We start from the raw sequence: 17,711 nt of genomic DNA on the forward strand, positions 1-17,711 counted from the left end.
GGCTCTGATGGCTATACCGACAATAGAGTTCCAGAAATGTTTCGAGAGCTGGATCAAGCGCTGGCATAAGTGCGTTGCAGTCGATAGGGAGTACTTTGAAGGGGACAATATCACTTTTGATGAATAAACTTGTATTTTGAATTTTCTGAATGAATTTCGGGAACTTTTTGATCAAGGTAATATACGAAAACATAATAAGAACAAATTGCGCAAACATTCAAAAAAATACACGTAGCGCTTCGGGTCGCACCATCGGAGTGACTAGTGTGACTTGCAATTAGCACGGCGGTACATCATCATTGTTTACAACGCGAGAAAACACGACGATTCCTGGCTGTTCGGTTATTTTCACTCGTCACAGATTCCTACTGACCGTGTTCGAGGAGAACGACGAGGAAAGCGGTAAATGTAATGGATTAAGCCGCGCGAGAGATCTACCGTATACGCGAGTTTTATCGAATTTACTTATTGTTAGTTTCGCCTTTCAGTATATTCGATTGGCTAACGCGCTTACACGTAAATTTCTAGCGCTTTTCTCCCGCAGGAAATTGTTTGCTCTACATCGACAAAGTACAAGTTGCAAACGCGTTTTGTAGCGCATTCTCCGCATCGGAGGACATCGAATAATAATATTTTTCTTTTGAATATAATGCGAATTATCGCGGCGGTTAGAAATTATTTTATCGAGTAGAAATGTGCCCTTGTGCTCTTTATATCTCGTGTACATTACAGCAAGATCAAAATAATACGCAAATAACGCTGCAATCAAGGGAAATGTTTACAAGAGCGTGTAAGAACCTACCCGTGTGACGATGACCATCTCTTAAGTCGTGGTTGTCGGCACTCCGCCTAAAAACAAATAAAAAATATATAAATATATCGAGTGGTGCGTGTACATTCTTCGTATATTCGTATACAATAATTTTATCTAGTGATAGATGACTGCACAGACTCTCGATCTGTGAATTTTAAAAAAGGCCTATCACGCATATATGTATACGTATAAAGTCTTGAAAGACGTGAGGAAAGATTTTAGTTCTTACTCGCGAGTAAGAATTTCATCAGAAGCTACTACCTGCAAGGGTACTCAATCCCGAGAATCTGACGATATACGCGTCGTAGACGCGTGTCGCTGCATCTATTTAGGTAATCTTGTTCAATAGATATTCAATAGAGGGTCGCAAGCCGTAAGCCGCATAAGAAATTAGCCAATCAAAGTCGATTATTTTTTTTTACTATTCAACTATGATTAGTCAAATTCTTACGGCTTAAGACCATGGCACACAAAAAACTTAAGGCAATAAGACGTAGGTAAGCAGTAAGGAAATCAACGATCAGTATTCATAATCGGATCTTTATATATTTAAGATCGTCTTAAGTTATACAGTCTTAAGATGTCATGAACCAATCAGAGAGCCACATTAGCCGCATTATCTTAAGACATTACTTAAGACTATCTTAAAATGAGAACGGACTACGAATACCGCCCAACATGTTGGATTCGCTACTGCTTACGTTATGGATTCTACTGTAATGGTCAAATTAGTTTACTGCACCTTACGTTTTGCTCAAATTTTTTGTGTGCCATGGCCCTTACGGCTTGCAACCCTATTGTAGAACAGGCTTTAGAGGAGAAGCGTCTCGCGCCACGCACGTCGGGGAGATGTCTGGTCGATCACCGTTAGCGTGCGGAAGCATCGCAAACCTGTTCGCAAAAGTGGGTTAGGCAGTTTGCGTTACCGTGCCATACGGCTCCGTTGAGAGATCCATCGAGAATCCTCTCAAGATCTCTCTCTGTCTCTATCTTTCTCTCTTTTCTAGCACAGCCATCTGCAGTTCCAATACCACTGCATCGCGTTATCATGAACCGACGAGCTTCGTATATATTCGAGTGGAAATTCAAGTGGAAAAGGCATTCTTTTTAATGCGATGAATTTTTCCAATAAGATCCATCGCGACGCGATGCATAGGCGCGATGTTACATTATTTTTGGTTCGAGTTTTTCACATAAACCAGAATTTTCAGTTTAAAATTTATGTAATAAATAGATTGTAAATTTTCAAAAAATTTCTGCGGATTAATTAATTTAAATTTCTTATACAATACGATGCACATTTTTACGTCAATCTTGCGTGAGAATGAGATTTGTTATTTTATACTCGAGATCATGTAACAATGAGCATCTGAACTTTATCGCGATAATGTGTCATACAATAACTCTGTAGATCATAGGTATAATCTAGATACGTTTACGAGGAACCCGACAAAAAATCAATTTCCAAACGGATCGCGCTGACAAAATTTATCGAAGCGAGCTAAATTCAATTCATCGTGAATGGATGGATGGAACGCGTCAATTGGATGCATCCATCGATTTGTGATTATATGGGTATAGCAAGAGATGTATAGAGAAGATATAATATTGCTCGTGGATTGATCTAAGCAAATAGGTACATATATCCAGCTAACGCTAAATATTCATAGAAAGTTCGATTCGTAGGGTACAACGGGGTAATTTGAACCACGGCAGTATCGCTGCGATTGGCTTAGCGCCGAGACATTACTGTGTCTTCACATAATTTCAAACATTTTAAACAATTTTTCAAAATATAATAATTTTATCGTTACTTTGAATATGTAGTAGGAAACTCACATGTTTAAGGAATATTTACCCAAAGTATAAAAAATTAATCTTTAAATCTTGAGGCATAATGCCGTATTATCCGATTTCCCCCTACAATTTTAATGAAGCTCAATTTTGAGGGGTACTTTGGATATCTTAAAGAGTAATTTGAATAACATTGAAAATGAACATTAAAATTACAACAAAAATCAAATTTTGTATTAAAATACTTGAACTCATCCATAATTTGGCCCTGTTTACTTACTTTCTACGTAGATAAAAGCTTAAGAGAAAGCAAGATATATTCTTATAAACTGTAGTAACAACCGAAATTCTCTACCTACCTTGCTTAATATAAAACTCTCCCCAGACTCTCTCTCTTCCAAATACACAGATATCTTTTCAAACCTACATGAATATGTAAACTACAGTATCTTTTTTACTACTATAACCCTAAATATAAAACATGGCGTCTCAAATTTTTTTGAAATTCTTGCAAATGCTTACTATTATTCAAATTTCCCCGCTATTCAAATTATCCCGCTGTACCTATAACCAATGTGCTGAATATTGCGGCACAGTGAAAGAATATACGAATGTCGATAAAATGTTCAGAATATTCTATGAATATATCACTTATCCTTGTATATATTACGAAAATCGCGAGCGAGCAAACAGTACACATCTCCGCCGACAGAGGATCGCGGCGGGAAGTATTTACTCGTTAACAAGAATCATCTGGGAGAGAATATAAGGAGCATTTCGCCTGTAAAATAAACCTTAAAATTGGGCTCCAAGATAAAAGTGTGAAGTGTGTTTTTCAAAGCAAAAAAAATTTTGTTTAAGATGGTTCTTTAGTAAAGTGCCGAAAATTTGGGATGCTTCATCAGGGCCCACCCAAAATTATAAATATCTGTATAAAATATTAAAACTACATGTATATTATATTTTAATGAAATAGTATAAAACGCACGATATTCTGTAAAAATAGTATGCAAAAATGATGAAATAAAAGAAATCATTTCTTGTACAATTTGTTCATGTTACAATGTGGCAATGTTGCATCGTCTTTCTTTTTCTCCTTCCCTCTTCGTCTGCTCTTTTTAGCTCACGGTTCACGCCGCTCACGGATTTCTGCTATTCCGCGTGACAATGAACGAAAACGAGAATAATAACGTGAATTATAATGTACGTTGCAAGCGAGGTTTTTATAAATAAAAATTTCTAAAAAAGAAAGTTAATGAGAAAAGGGAGAAATTGTTCAAGTTGGCATTGAAATCAAGAACTGCATCTTCACGAAACGAAAATAAGGTGAAGTTATATTTATTTTAGCTTAAATTTGTATGCAAGTTTATGCATGTAAATATAACAATAAGTTAATTATGAATATAAATTCTTTTTTTACAATATCAAGTGTTTTCTAGCGATGATGCCAAATTTATCTGTCACATGTCGCCATTACATTTCACTTGAAATTTTGCCATCTCAATATTAAATATCTTTCCAGAGTGACCGATGACCTATTACTTTTTTGTGACCATTAAAATCGTAATTTTTTAAACTATTATAATCTCGTTTTTGAAGAAAGTCTATGGTAAGATTTGTGTGCAATTAATCGAAGAAGCGTCTGCAAGCTTTATCTATCATTAAGTTATACGTGAAAAGTTACATTTTTAATTTTTTTTTTTCTCTTCATCATAACCTACCGTGGAATTTTGCACACGTCAATTTCGGTTCTTCAATTTCATTATATAAAAAAATTAGACATTTCTATAGTAATTCGATTTATTAAAGACCTTAAAAACTGATTCAAGGACGACCGGATCTGGAATTTCTGGAAAAATTAAAATTTTACGGAAAATATATGGAACATTCTCGGAATATGTAACGATATATAAATGGAATTTTTAACCGATATTTAAATGTTGCATTTACATTTCGTAAATATTTCGAAATATTGCGGAATACTCTTGGAATGTTTTTTGGGGATTTTAGGAATCTTTTATGAATATTTCAGGAATATTTAGCCTCAGCTGGGTATGCGTGCGTGCGTGCGTGCGTGCGTGCGTGCGTGCGTGCGCGCGCGCGCGTGTGTGCTTGTGCATATGCGTGTGAGTGTTTATCATCAAGGTAGTTTAATAATTTGTTGCTTTTAGCGAGCGCACGAGAAAAAAAGAGAGACCTGAATTTCTTAACATTCGAATAATACGATTACATAATAGCTTAATTAAAAATCAAAATTATCTTTCTCTCTTGATTATTTAATTTCCATGTGTCATTACAATCCTAAAATGACTTAATCCAGAAAAAAAAATTAATTTTTAATCTTTAGAAAATGTGGATCTATTTTTTAAATCTTATTACTATAAGATAAATGTTAACTACTATAGTATATATGTATCAATGTTAAGAAAAAGAAACTGATGAGAATCAGTTGGATGGCCGTTTTGTTTAGTTTAAAATTCTAACAAATCTCCTGGCATTTTTCTGCCGCTAATTATGAATACGTTACTTTATGCGAACAAGCATCTTAATATTGTCATCCAAAGTTGCATTTTAATTTCATACTTCGTATTACATATTATCTGTTATCGTTAAGTAGATATCATTAAATTTTTGTCAATTTTAAATCGTTGCTTTGTTAATTATAGAGAAGAAATGAGATTCGGGGGGGGGGGAAGTCGAATATATTTCGTATATATACATACGTACATATATATGTATATATACACACACATACACAAAATATATATATATATATATATACATCGCGTCGATTCATTTCGCAAACGTTTGAATTATAAGATGATTGTTTTAATTTTATAGGCGGGCATTCTTGTCTCGCCATGAACTTGAAGCACGGGCGTGAGCACAGAGCAGTCGCAGTCGCAGTCATTGACTTTGAAAATATCTGTGGAGAATGGTCAGTGGCGTAGGCGCCACGCGGGAGACTTTAACGGGTGATCAAACGAGGCGCGGAGGATCGACCACATATCGGGAGAGCCCATACAACTTGCGCGGTTTTTCTTTTTATAACTCGCCCTCCCGAGAAGACGTAAAAATACACTGCAGGAATAAGTCAAGAAATTGTCTTCCAGAAGCCGTATTTCAGTTTGCATTACTTATAGTCTGCTTTAGTATGACCTGTATGACATGGTAATCAGTATTAGTATTAATATGTATCGCTATCGCAATGATTAATCACGTTTTAATTAATTAATGGTGTATCGATACGCGATCAATAAAAAATTATTAAAAAGAGATAAAGATGACGTTTATTCTGAGGAATGCGAATATTGTTATCAGGGTTAACGTGTATACAGGGTGTCTCACTTTATCTTTGCGTTTTGGGAGAACATCGAGGAAGCCAATTCCAGTTTATAGCTTTTCAATTGTTATGGTCATACATCCTTACGGTTAAATTTCAAATTAAAATGTTATTAAAGCCGAACTTTAGAACTAAAATTAGTAAAAGAATGTTTCGTAACGTAATCTATTTGATAATTCATAGTGTAATTTGCGAAAAGACTTTTTCGATCACTTATCATTTATCTTTCGATCGTCTTGAGATCTTTCCTATTTACAAAGAAATGATCACTTTAGATTTCAGAGAATTAATTATTAAAAAATAATTTGTGCGAGAATTGAGACACTCTGTATATCTGTGTAGATAAGCGAAGAATTAAGTGAGCCCGTAATTAGTTTTATCTCTCTCTCTCTCTCTCTCTCTCTCTCTCTCTCTCTCTATCGTCATACTTATCTTTTACTACTATCGTAATACCTATCGCTTGCGACATTGGCGCGCGTACATGTATCGAAACGATTCGTCACACTTAATTTTTTTTTTTTATTAAAGCGACTGTCTCTGCAATAAGATGCATTCGCGATTCATGCGACAATAGTCGTGGAAAGCGTGAAACACTATTATGCGGCATTTAGATTTAAAACTAGAAAGGACAAAACTCGAGAACTTGATTTACCGGTAAATGTGATGCGGTATTAAAAGTTTGTTTGTTTTCGCACATTTAAATGAAGATTTATAAAATTAACCTGGGAAAACCATTTTGTTAATCACTGCAACGATAGTATCATTGCAGGCCACGCTAATCGGTTTTCATGTGAGCGTGAATTGAAACTTATTTTAGAAAAGCTCTCATTGCGTTATTCCTTCCGAGAACGACTTCCATTCGAGAAATAATTCAACACATTCGTGCAAGTTTTTTGAGGAATTATAATTACATTTCTTGAGAAACAAACTATCAAGAGAAATAAGCTATCAGCTCGAAATTTAAATTGTCATTTTTCCTAAGTATAACATGTAAGTTGTTGATCTTTTCTAAACTGATTATCATCACGATCGCGCGTATTCATTGCCGAAAGGAGGCAACCGAATGCTCCTCCATTCCGCTTCGTTCATCTGAAATATGCGCATCCGCCCCGTTTGGTGGACTGTAGAAACATGTAGGAATAATAAGCTCAGCTCCGATTCTCTCGAGACTTCAATCGGAGTATTCGGAGCAATGACAGAGAGCACGAAGGAGCACGTTATCCTGCATGAATCGCCAACTTGCTACCACGTACATACCTGTTGCGAGTAACGAGAAACACGACGAGAGCGGCTATATGTCGGCGGCACGCTCCATTAAGAGACACTACACTGGCACTAGACTTCCGATGAGCGGCTCGATTTTCATATCCGCTCTCTTCGGAGATCAGCACGATGAGCACGATCGAGCGAGTGAATAAATAAATAAATAAATAAATAAATAAATAAATGAACGAACGGACGGAAAAACGGACAGATGGACGAGATGCGTTCGTGTAATGATGGAGACTAAACGTAAGCGAGCACAAGGTAATCGAGGTGAGATGGAGGTGAGGAGCGAACACAACCGGTTGCGACCTGGAGAGTCGCGCGGTAGTCACGAAGAGCGATCGTCGTCGTCGTCGTCGTCGTCGTCGTCGTTCCGTAGGATGGAACCACGGTGAACCGGCACATTAACACGTCCGCTCGGCTTCGGTTCGGCTGGGATCGGGTGTGCCAGCCTGCAGTGCCAAGTGCCAGGTGGAAGCTGGCTAAGCGTGGAGGTGGTGGTAAGGTCTCACGCGCTTCGGACCGTTTCGGGCCGCTTCCCCACCGTGCTGGCACGCTCGCTGCGGCGCGGCGGGGCGAGGGAGGGGAGGGGGATGATGGTACTTCGGTACCATATCCAACCACTGTACACAACCAACTGTGACGGACCGACTGGTGGTCGTCAGCGTTCGCCAAGTCGAATCGCTTCCTGCAGTCAGGTAACAGATTAGCTATCTCGCCGCTCACCTGGCATGTGTATATCCCGTGCATGCGATCTCGCTTCTAAGGCTCTAATGTAGAATCGGCACTATCGACCGCGACCTGTCTTGTCGACGACTTGCACGCGAACAAAAGAAACTGATAACATTTAATTTTAACATGTCCTAATGTCCCACATGCCTTTCTTTTAATATACAGAGTGTTCCGTAAGTTTTTGCCAAGAGCTTTTGTGTAGAGCGGACTAAACTGAGTTGAAAAGTCTTCTACCATTTTGCAATTTTCGCAATAATTAACAAGATATTAATTACTAAAAATTACCGAATATTGGTCTTCAATAATTTTTTATTCAAATACCATCAACTTTACAGAAAAACTGCAAGAGACAAAAATCATTTATTTTCTTCTCATAGAACTCTAAGAATTTTTTCAGAATTTTTTATCAACTTTTTAGACTGCATTTTCTTATTTTTACCAACGTGAGAAAATACGGTATTGAACAATTCTGAAAAAATTCTGAAAAATTCTCAGAACTTTATGAGAAGAAAATAAACAATTTTTGTTTCTTGCTGTTTTTCTGTAAAGTTGATAGTATTTGTGTAACAAATCACTGAAAACCAATATTTAGCGATTTTTAGTAATTAATATCTTGTTAATTATTGCGAAAATTGCAAAATGGTACAGGACTTTTCGACTCAATTTAGTCCGCTCTATCTACACAAGGGCGCTTGATAAAAAATTTCGGGACACCTTGTTTGTTGTGTGTGTGAGTGAGTGCGCGCGCGCGAAGAAAACTGCAAGCTTGACCCTATTCATTTTCATCGAAAAAAATCAACAAGATTGCGCAACTGTTTTACATTGAAAATATATTTTCATTTTGTATCAATTCGACGTGTGAGTAGAATACATACACGTGGCTTAATCGCTTCTTTTTACATTTTTCGCAATTTATATGTACCTATATACTGTGTTTCGGTAGCAGATAGCAATCATCGCAGCGTACAGTTTACATTTATCCGTCTGTTTCTTTACCATACTAACTACGAATTTCCAAGAGTTTCAAGTAGCCGTCCATAGTCGACATAAATAATATACATAGTTATTTGGTCGTGTAACACGTATGGCGTAACGTTTATATAATAAGCACGTTCATATATTATTTAGGTAATAAACATATACATACTTTTTAGCAAAACATATAAAAATGCGATAATACTTACTATAGTGTTCTCTAATCGAGCTTATACAAACGTACTTGTATTTATATTCAATATAGATAGTTTACTTGGACCGTACGTGCAAATTGTATTCGCACGTCTGGCTACTCAAAATGCAAGATTTATCCTGCGAATAAATCTAGATATATTTTGATAACAAGAATGATTTCTTCCATAGTGATCATAGTGATCAAGAATGATTGATTCCATAGAAATCATGCGACGATGGTGATGAAATAATTAACGCACATAAGTATATTAGGTACAAGATTTATGTGTGTGTGTGTGTGTGTGTGTGTGTGTGTGTATGTGTGTGTGTGTATGTATGTGTGTGTGTATGTATGTGTGTATGTATGTATGTATGTATATATGTATGTATATTTATGCGAGGATAAACTGATTACATTGCATGCAGCTCCTGGCGTATACGTGAAACGATCAAGCTCTTTGCTACTACATCTTGCCTATCTACGAATTTTCAGATTTTTCGACACATAAAGTTCGAAGGAAGCTCATCATTGACCGTTTTTCACAAATGTTGATAAAATTTTTATCAGCCAGCAAGATACAAGACAGAAATATCTATAAAATGACATTTTTTCTTTTCTTTCTTTGCATTCAAGGAAATAAATTACGTATGTATATATACGAGTATATATTTTTTTTTATTTCCAAAACAGAATATTTGTAAGAAATTGTGTCAAGTTGGGACAAATTAACTTTGCATAGCTTGTATTTATCTATTCTACTTGAGAAGACTTGAATGCGAGTCAAGAAGTAACAAGTACTATTAACTGCACTGGTGGGTACTCTCTGTCTGGTTCGCGTTTTCGAACAATACGATACAATAACATTAAATAATCTTGTATGAGTTGTATAACAAATAAGACTAGGACTTGATACAAGATGCATTGCTACTTATCTGAATCGATTCAAAGATAATATAGTTCAAGATTTCATCATTTTTATGTTCAAATTGCTAGTAGTTTAATGATGTATAAGGATATAAAATATGTAGAAAATGAATTGGAAATTCTTAAAAGATTTTCCTCTTCTATTCTTATATCAGATAAAACACATTAAAATAGTCTCGATGCTTACATCGCTGGTCGGTTGTCAACCAGTACTTTCTTAACGATTTTTTAAATAAAAAATTTATTTAAACAACGTAAAGATATTTTTAAGACTCCGATAGTAACAAAATGTATAATATATATGACGATTATGGTATATGTATAAAGTTGTAAAATGACAATTTTGAAATATGGGCCCCTCGATTCGCAATGTGTAACAACATACGTGTAATTTTGCAAATTTCGGAAAAAAATTGGTTGCATAAAGAGTTTTATTCGAATATTTAACGAAAAGATTTCATTTCGAAACCATCTTCGATTTACATGTAAATATGTTATATAAAAAAAATTCAATTTTATATATATACACACACACACACACATATATATATATATATATATACTCTCGGAAAGATATTTTAATACTGTTAATTACATCTGTGTTGCATTGCGTTGTGATTACCACAAAGTTATCCTGGTCTTTCAAAGGGAGTCCATGTACCTTGCATATACATATATACTATTATTTACGTTTGTAATCACGTTGCGCAGTCGTGCAAACGTTCTTCTGGAAGTAAATACTTTTCTACATCAATATACAACATCAGGTTTAAAGACAATGCCACTGAATTAACAGGCTTACGTCATATTAATTATCTCTCCAATTATTTCCTGATTTCTCATGCAGAAAATATGGATATGGATTAAGCAGACTCTAACGTTGTCACCGACAAACTGACAAATGATCGCTCCATATTCTATCAGCTCGTCGATCCAACTCGGGTTACGTAATCACCGATCACCGACTTCACAAACAGGCATAATTACATATATAATCACAAAAATAGGTTCCAGAGTATTCTTCCGAGTATGACGATATCTCTCAGTGATTTGATTCATATCACGCAATTTAGATTATCGACATACATACACGTAGAAATTCACTGAAAGAGCGCGGACACATCCCAAATCTTAATAACGCGATCTTGGCCGATGGTCAACAATCTTCGCCTAGGAGCATCTAGATCCATCCCGACGACACTGTGCTTGGCATCATGAAAAGAGGCCAACGATGATTGGCTATGTAAATAAAAAACGAATATTATATGTCTTGCTTTGCAATAGTCTTTGCTATGTCTTAAGGAAAAACATGACGCTCATCTGACAACTTACTTCTCCGACTTGAGCTGTATGTGACATTGATCGCAGACTCTTACTTCGAACTCGAAGCCCATCGCCGGTATTGGTATTCGTTGAGATGTGCAACGAGCGCATAACGCACGACCGCAATAGCGACAATGATGCTGTCTTAATCCCAACTGTCGTTGATCCATCATAGCTTTTATATTCCAGAAGAAGGGTCTTCCACAAGCCTGGATTTCATTGGAGTATCTTAGAGTAATGTTATAAAGCAGGGAAATGATACCGTATTTAAAGACTTTCCTTGGAACACATACCTGACAGACATCGGATTCGACCCAAGCGGCGGTTTCCTTCCTATTTGCCGCCATATTCCAACACACAATCACGCCGTCCTCGCCTCCGGACAAGAGCAAGCGGTCGACGTTCGCGTAGCATAATGCCGTTACTTTATTACTGAAAGAGAGAATTTTTTCTTTTTTTTCAGAACATGTTTTGAAAGTGACTTAAATAATATTTCCGACCAACCAAAATTTTTGAAAGAATTTTTCGCGTGCGCGCTTACTGGTGTCCCTGAAGTTCGTAAGCGGTGCCTTGGCGACCACCAATGTCCCAAACGATGATGCTTTGATCAAAACTACCAGAAAACAATAATTGTTTCTCCGAGTCCCATGCCAACGTATGGATACTTCCTGTGTGCGCCTTTAATGTAGTAATGAAGGTAACGCCATTATTGTCCAGCTTTAGCATGGCTATCTGACCGGAATAATCTCCTACGAAAGCGTGTTTGGATTGGGCATCAAATCTGTAGACGCGCGAGTTAAGTTTCTCATAGATGAGTATATTCGACCAAAGCATCTTTCATTTGTACAAAAACGTAAAGCTTTTTGCAAAAGGATACTGTAGAGCGGTATACCATGCGTCTGTTTGGTACGATCCTAATTTTTGTCCTGTTTCGGAGCTGTGTAATTGAAATAATTTATCACGGCCTATACTCAAGACCCATTCAAAATCTGCTGCAAAAATGATTCCTGTGACTCTTGCTTGATGCGCTAGATAATCGCGCATAGCTGTCATTCGATTGTAATCTTGCTCTAAAATAAATTCCTATAATCGAAAAAGCAAGTCAATTCCTATAATCCCAGTTAAGTACAATTCTAATGATGGACAGAGTAAAAGGTGACATGACATACATTAATGCTTCCATTATCCAGGCCTACAAATAGTTGCCTCGTTTCTACGCAATAGTGCATAGAGGTAGCACCTGCTGGCATGTATTGACAAATACTCGGCCAATAATGACCAGAATCTCGCTTCAGCCATACTCTAACTGTCCTATAAAAAAAAGTCAAAGTAAAACAAGCAATTAAATGTTGTCCTTTTAAGAGTTGTATCCTGCAATTGATATAATATTATATATATATAAAAGAATTGTATGTGTGTGTTTAAGTAAGAATGAGAGAGAACGCTCGCCTAGCGCACCCACAAAACACACACACACACACACACACACACACACACACACACACACACACACGAATATATGTATATATGTGTACGTCAAAACTTTCTATATACTTATGTTGATATAATTTGATGCAATTCTGATACCGTTTAATATACATTATACAAAAACCACATAAACAATACATACGTAACATACAAAATAGAAAAATGGGATTTAAGGTGTGTCCACGTAATGAAAAAATTGCGCGCAATTTTCACAACGAAAATAAGAAATTCTAAAGATGGAAAATAAAGAGAGACAAGATAGTAATACAGACATGTGAAAGAGAGCGTGCGCTTAAGGAAAATATCGAAAATACGCAGTTTCTTAGAAAATATCTACGGACAAGTACCTGTCATCGCAAACACTGATTACACCCTCTTCCCGTGGGATAATGATAGCCGCATTAACGTCGTCGCTGCAGCCCTCCAATTTCGACAGGAGAACCGGCTTGCGGCTGCTGCTGAATTTATCGTGATTCACTCCCGGGGCGGGTTTTATTTCCGCTGCCATTTCTTAACCGCGCGAATGTAGTCACAAGTTCACAAGCGCAATTGCCATTTGACAGTTGGACAGTTGTCAGATACTGAGCACGGTGCTCGCAGATCAGAGATAGGGACTCTAGTTACTAGCTAGTACTTGAACCGTCACCGCGTTCCACTTGTCACTTGAGCAGTTGAAATCACGACTGCGTTTCAAAACCTATTGAAAATAGATGCGTATCAAATCGGCTCGCCAAGTAAATGAATATGATTGGTTGTCACGTATACATCCTACCAATCACATTCAATCGCTCGACGAAAGAGCTAGCTGTTTTGTCCGACTTGGGTTGCGGTCCACTTGACGCTACAAACATTTCGAAGCATTAAGGTACAATTTCATGCAGCGAAGTCTCGCTGGCAAAAACCCCCCACTCCGTCGATTCGTGCGAAAATGCTTAGTTAACGAAGCTTCACTCAAAGTTCAACACTGTTCAACCAGTGTTGTTAGGTATGCCGCCTTTTTAGCGCATGCGCGTTCGAGTATAGCTCACTGCAGTATTGGCTGCGTTCAGCAGAACGTTTGTTTTGCAACTGTTGGAAGTTTCCTTCGCGCTGATTGGATCATACTTGTAGATCTAGAAGAATGGTCCTATCTCAACAGACAATCATAAAACGATTGCAAAACTGTTGAGTGTGCTGAACGCAGCCTAATATCATTTTCGATTGGGGTGCACTGGCTGCACTCAGTGTCAAGAGCGTGTTCGATTGGCAGTGTCAATGCGCATTTGGCTAGTATCACGTATTTATTTGATTGCACGACACTCGCGTAGTGCGCACTCAGTGCGCACAAAGTGGCACGAAATATTTTGACGGTGTCAGTTCAGTGCACTGGATACATATATAAGATATTAGTGCATCGTTTTGTCAGTATAAAAGGCATACAGTAGGGGCAAGTAAATCTATAATTTATATCATGCAAATTATTGATAAATATGTACATATATGATATTCTTGATATCTCATATATTATATTTAATTACATATAGTAAAAAATCATTATTTAAAGTTATGAACATGAGATGTCGAGGTTATTTTTCTGCGTCTTTCCTGCAGTCTAGTCAAGTCCTTACAATCTTACAACTTGAAATGGCACTTCAGTTTTAGCACTGAAAATCTTGACGTGTTCTTTTGAACTTGCACTATTCAGTGCAATCCATGGAACTTGTCCAGTGTTGGTGTGAACTGAGTGCGCACTAACTTTTTCCCAAGCGAAAACGCTATTAGATCATCCAATTAGTATTTTAGATGTGGAAGAATACATCAATAGCAGCAAGCGCTCACTAAACTGTTGAATCCGCTGAATGCAGCCATTCTTTGATTAGTCAATTCATAAAATTCTTTGTTCTGATTGGTCGCCCAAACGCTTGAAGCGTTTGTAGCGTCGAGTGGACCGCAGCCTTGAACGCGCTACTATACTGACCACGAGTGCGGTCCACTAGAGACATTATAATAAGAGACTGGCATAAGTTCTCGTTGGATAGAAAATGGCATTGGGCGCATTCAGCGGACTCAACAGTTGAGTGAGCACTCGCTCTTATTGGTGTATTCTTTTAGATTATCCAATCAGAATTTTAGATCTAGAAGAATACGTCAATAGCAGCGAACGCTCACTCAACTGTTGAGTCGGCTGAATGCAGCCATTCACAGGACGATAAATCATAGGACGCGTTCACAACTAGGACGGAAAAGCAGAAAAAGTAGGAAAGTAGAAACCAATCAGAATTCGGGCTGAACTATCATCTGTTACATCCCAGGGTTCGGCCACAGTATATACAGTAGCGCAACTCTCACGATTTCACCGTGGATAAAAATGAACTGCACATGCGCGAGCGAGGTATGTAACCAATCAGGGCACTTATATTCCATCTCGCTTCTTCTCTTTATTGTCGCTGTCTGTCTGCACCGTTAAAATGTCCATATAAGAGATTTAAATAGCCATTTAACAGAAAGTGACAGTTTTGATTAATTATAACTGATTAGTTTTCTCTGTTGAATGCAGCTATTATCAATTAGTTAACGTAATAGGTACGTTTCAGCGGAACACAACAGTTTTGAAACCATTTTTATGATTGTGTGCTAAGATAGAATCCACCAATCCTTTAGATCTAAAAGTATAATACAATCAGCGCAAAGAAAACTTCCAACATTTGCGAAATAAACGCTGAACGCAGTCATTTTTTATTCGTTTTTTAAAATAACATGTAACAGGTTTAATATTGTTGTGATTTGACATATAGTAAATTGAATTAGTCGAATAACTGGATTTTATCTGACAAATATAAGAAGAAATTTAAAAAATAAATTTAACACCGTTTTTTTAACAGTAAAGGAAGAATATTTCAAATTGGAGATAAGTAATATCGATCAGTTAAAATAAAACGGATTGCTATATTATTATTAGTTTTCTTATTGCGTTTATATTTTGTAACTTCGACTATCATTGCAAATAAAAAAAGGTTAAGTATAAGTACGAATCTCCTTATATTTCCTCAGAAATAAATGTATATCTATTATGTTTCATTTCTATTTTATTTTCTGTTTTAAATATAATATATATTGTGTAGGTCTGTTATTTTTCGAAGGTTCTGAACTTATTGGATCAGTGTACACCAGTTCAGAACTTACAGTGGAAAAAGAACAGACCTTATGCAATAAAGTAGAAAAAGAGAAAAGGTTACAACAGAGAGAAGAGGTGAGATGGAATATCAATGCTTTGATTGGTTACATACCTCGCTCGCGCATGTGCAGTTCATTTTTATCCACGTTGGCATCAAAGGTGCCGACAGAGAGTTGCGCTACTGTATATACTGTGGTTCTAGTCTTCTTGTCTGCGTCCCAATGTAGTCGCCATATTTCGTAGATTTCGTTTAAGTCCCATGTGGAATTTGTGCGATTCATGTGATTATTGGCTATTTTTCGGAAAATTCTGGCTGCGTTCAGCAGAACGTTTGTTTTGCAACTGTTGTAAGTTTCCTTCGCGCTAATTGGATCATACTTTTAGATCTAGAAGAATGGTCCTATCTCAGCAGACAATCATAAAACGGTTGCAAAACTGTTGAGTCTGCTGAACGCAACCTCTGAACCAAATTATGGCTGCTGACGGTGCTGACGTTTCGTGGCTTTATTAATTCGTGATTGCTCTTGTTTACACCGAGCATTTAATACACATACTAACCAGTAACTTTCTATTAAATTATCTTAATTTCGCCGATGCGTGTAAATGTATACACGATATGACTATTTAAGTAATCATATAGATGCATATTGTACCAGCTTAGTACACTATTCTTTAAATTTATTGGCGAAATTAAGATAATTTAATAGAAAGTTACTAGTTAGTACGCGTATCAAATGCTCGGTGTAAACTAGGACAATGTGAGCATGCTGACAAACCAAATTGAACACCAAAAAACGGCGCTTGTAAGCATGAGCGCTTGCAGCGTGTCAGCGTTCAAACCGAACGCAGCCTATATCATGGTCCACTTGATGCTACAAATGCTTCGAAGCATTTTTTGATTGGTCAATTAGTAAAATTCTTTCTTCTGATTGGTCAATCAGAAACTTCGAAGCATTTGTAGCGCCTAGTGGACTGTAGAGACACTATAATAAGAGACTGGCATAGATGGGCTAATTTTTGATTGGCTGGATATGGAATGGCAGAAGCCAATCAAAAGTCGTGCTGGTAATAGATGTGTCACGTCCGTAACATTTCCATTTTTGTCCAGTAATTATTTTTCCGAACAGACTCACTTGCAGACCCGAATGTACGAACATCTCCAGAACGCACCTGACGCGTCTCTCCCACCACAAATAACTAGCAACGCGCTAATGGAGGGGTTTTAGGAACGCCCTTGGACAAAATAAGAGTAGAGTAGTAGCGCGCATCGAGCAGTGCAGACACGCTCTCTTTTTCTTCCGACCTACCAGTCACTGTCCGGTGGTTTAGAACACCGCGCGCGAAGGAAAATCCGAATAAGTGTAACCCGCGGAACTTTTCCTATTTCCGTTTTCTTCATTACAAATTCAACTCAAATTCTAGACTTAAGAAATTTTAAACCTAAGACTAAACTTTAGTTTTTCCTTTTTTTTATATATTTTATTCTCAAGTATAACTCATAAGTCTAACATTGTCTTGAGTGAACTATAATTAATAAACTCTTATTAACTGAATTTGAGTGAACTCTTTCGACGAAAACCCTTTTTAATCGCTCCTATACATCCAATTCGTGCTAGTGATAATTAGCGAACCTAGACTATTGCACACACAAGTGCTACGTATTACGAGGACGAATCCGGCGCCGCATCCAGGACAACGAAAG

At 37.1% G+C, this 17,711-nt stretch overlaps 2 protein-coding genes across 2 annotated transcripts in view; both read right to left on the reverse strand.

Moving 5' to 3' along the window:
• ck (unconventional myosin-VIIa ck) overlaps window positions 1–7,732 on the reverse strand; it is a 23,090-nt gene extending 15,358 nt beyond the window's left edge. Inside the window, exons 1-2 of the mRNA XM_018462371.1 lie at window positions 7,209–7,732; window positions 803–849 (exon numbers count right to left, since the gene is read on the reverse strand). Of these exons, the coding sequence (XP_018317873.1) occupies window positions 803–820 (18 nt within the window). The 5' untranslated portion in view covers window positions 821–849; window positions 7,209–7,732. The remainder of the gene's footprint in view (window positions 1–802; window positions 850–7,208) is intronic.
• Window positions 7,733–10,594: 2,862 nt separating this feature from the next.
• Wdfy2 (WD repeat and FYVE domain containing 2) lies at window positions 10,595–13,456 on the reverse strand. Its single transcript, XM_018462362.1, has 7 exons — window positions 13,203–13,456; window positions 12,537–12,678; window positions 12,245–12,450; window positions 11,909–12,148; window positions 11,661–11,799; window positions 11,377–11,576; window positions 10,595–11,283 (listed from the first exon to the last, which is right to left on the reverse strand). Exons 1-7 carry the CDS (start codon window positions 13,361–13,363, stop codon window positions 11,145–11,147), a joined length of 1,227 nt encoding a protein of 408 aa, XP_018317864.1. The 5' UTR covers window positions 13,364–13,456; the 3' UTR covers window positions 10,595–11,144.
• Between the last annotated feature and the right edge of the window lie 4,255 nt (window positions 13,457–17,711).

Source organism: Mycetomoellerius zeteki, unplaced genomic scaffold, assembly GCF_001594055.1.
Source record: "Mycetomoellerius zeteki isolate Tzet28-1 unplaced genomic scaffold, Tzet1.0 scaffold14, whole genome shotgun sequence".
NCBI classification, from domain to species: domain Eukaryota; kingdom Metazoa; phylum Arthropoda; class Insecta; order Hymenoptera; family Formicidae; genus Mycetomoellerius; species Mycetomoellerius zeteki.

Excerpts from the sequence above, each read along its gene's own strand:
- Wdfy2 (XM_018462362.1), bottom strand. The coding sequence starts at position 13,363 with ATGGCAGCGGAAATAAAACCCGCCCCGGGAGTGAATCACGATAAATTC. Across the intron at positions 12,149-12,244 it reads GCATGGTATACCGCTCTACA|ATTTGATGCCCAATCCAAAC; the intron begins GTATCCTTTTGC and ends GCGCGTCTACAG. Across the intron at positions 11,577-11,660 it reads TCGAATCCGATGTCTGTCAG|GCTTGTGGAAGACCCTTCTT; the intron begins GTATGTGTTCCA and ends AATGAAATCCAG.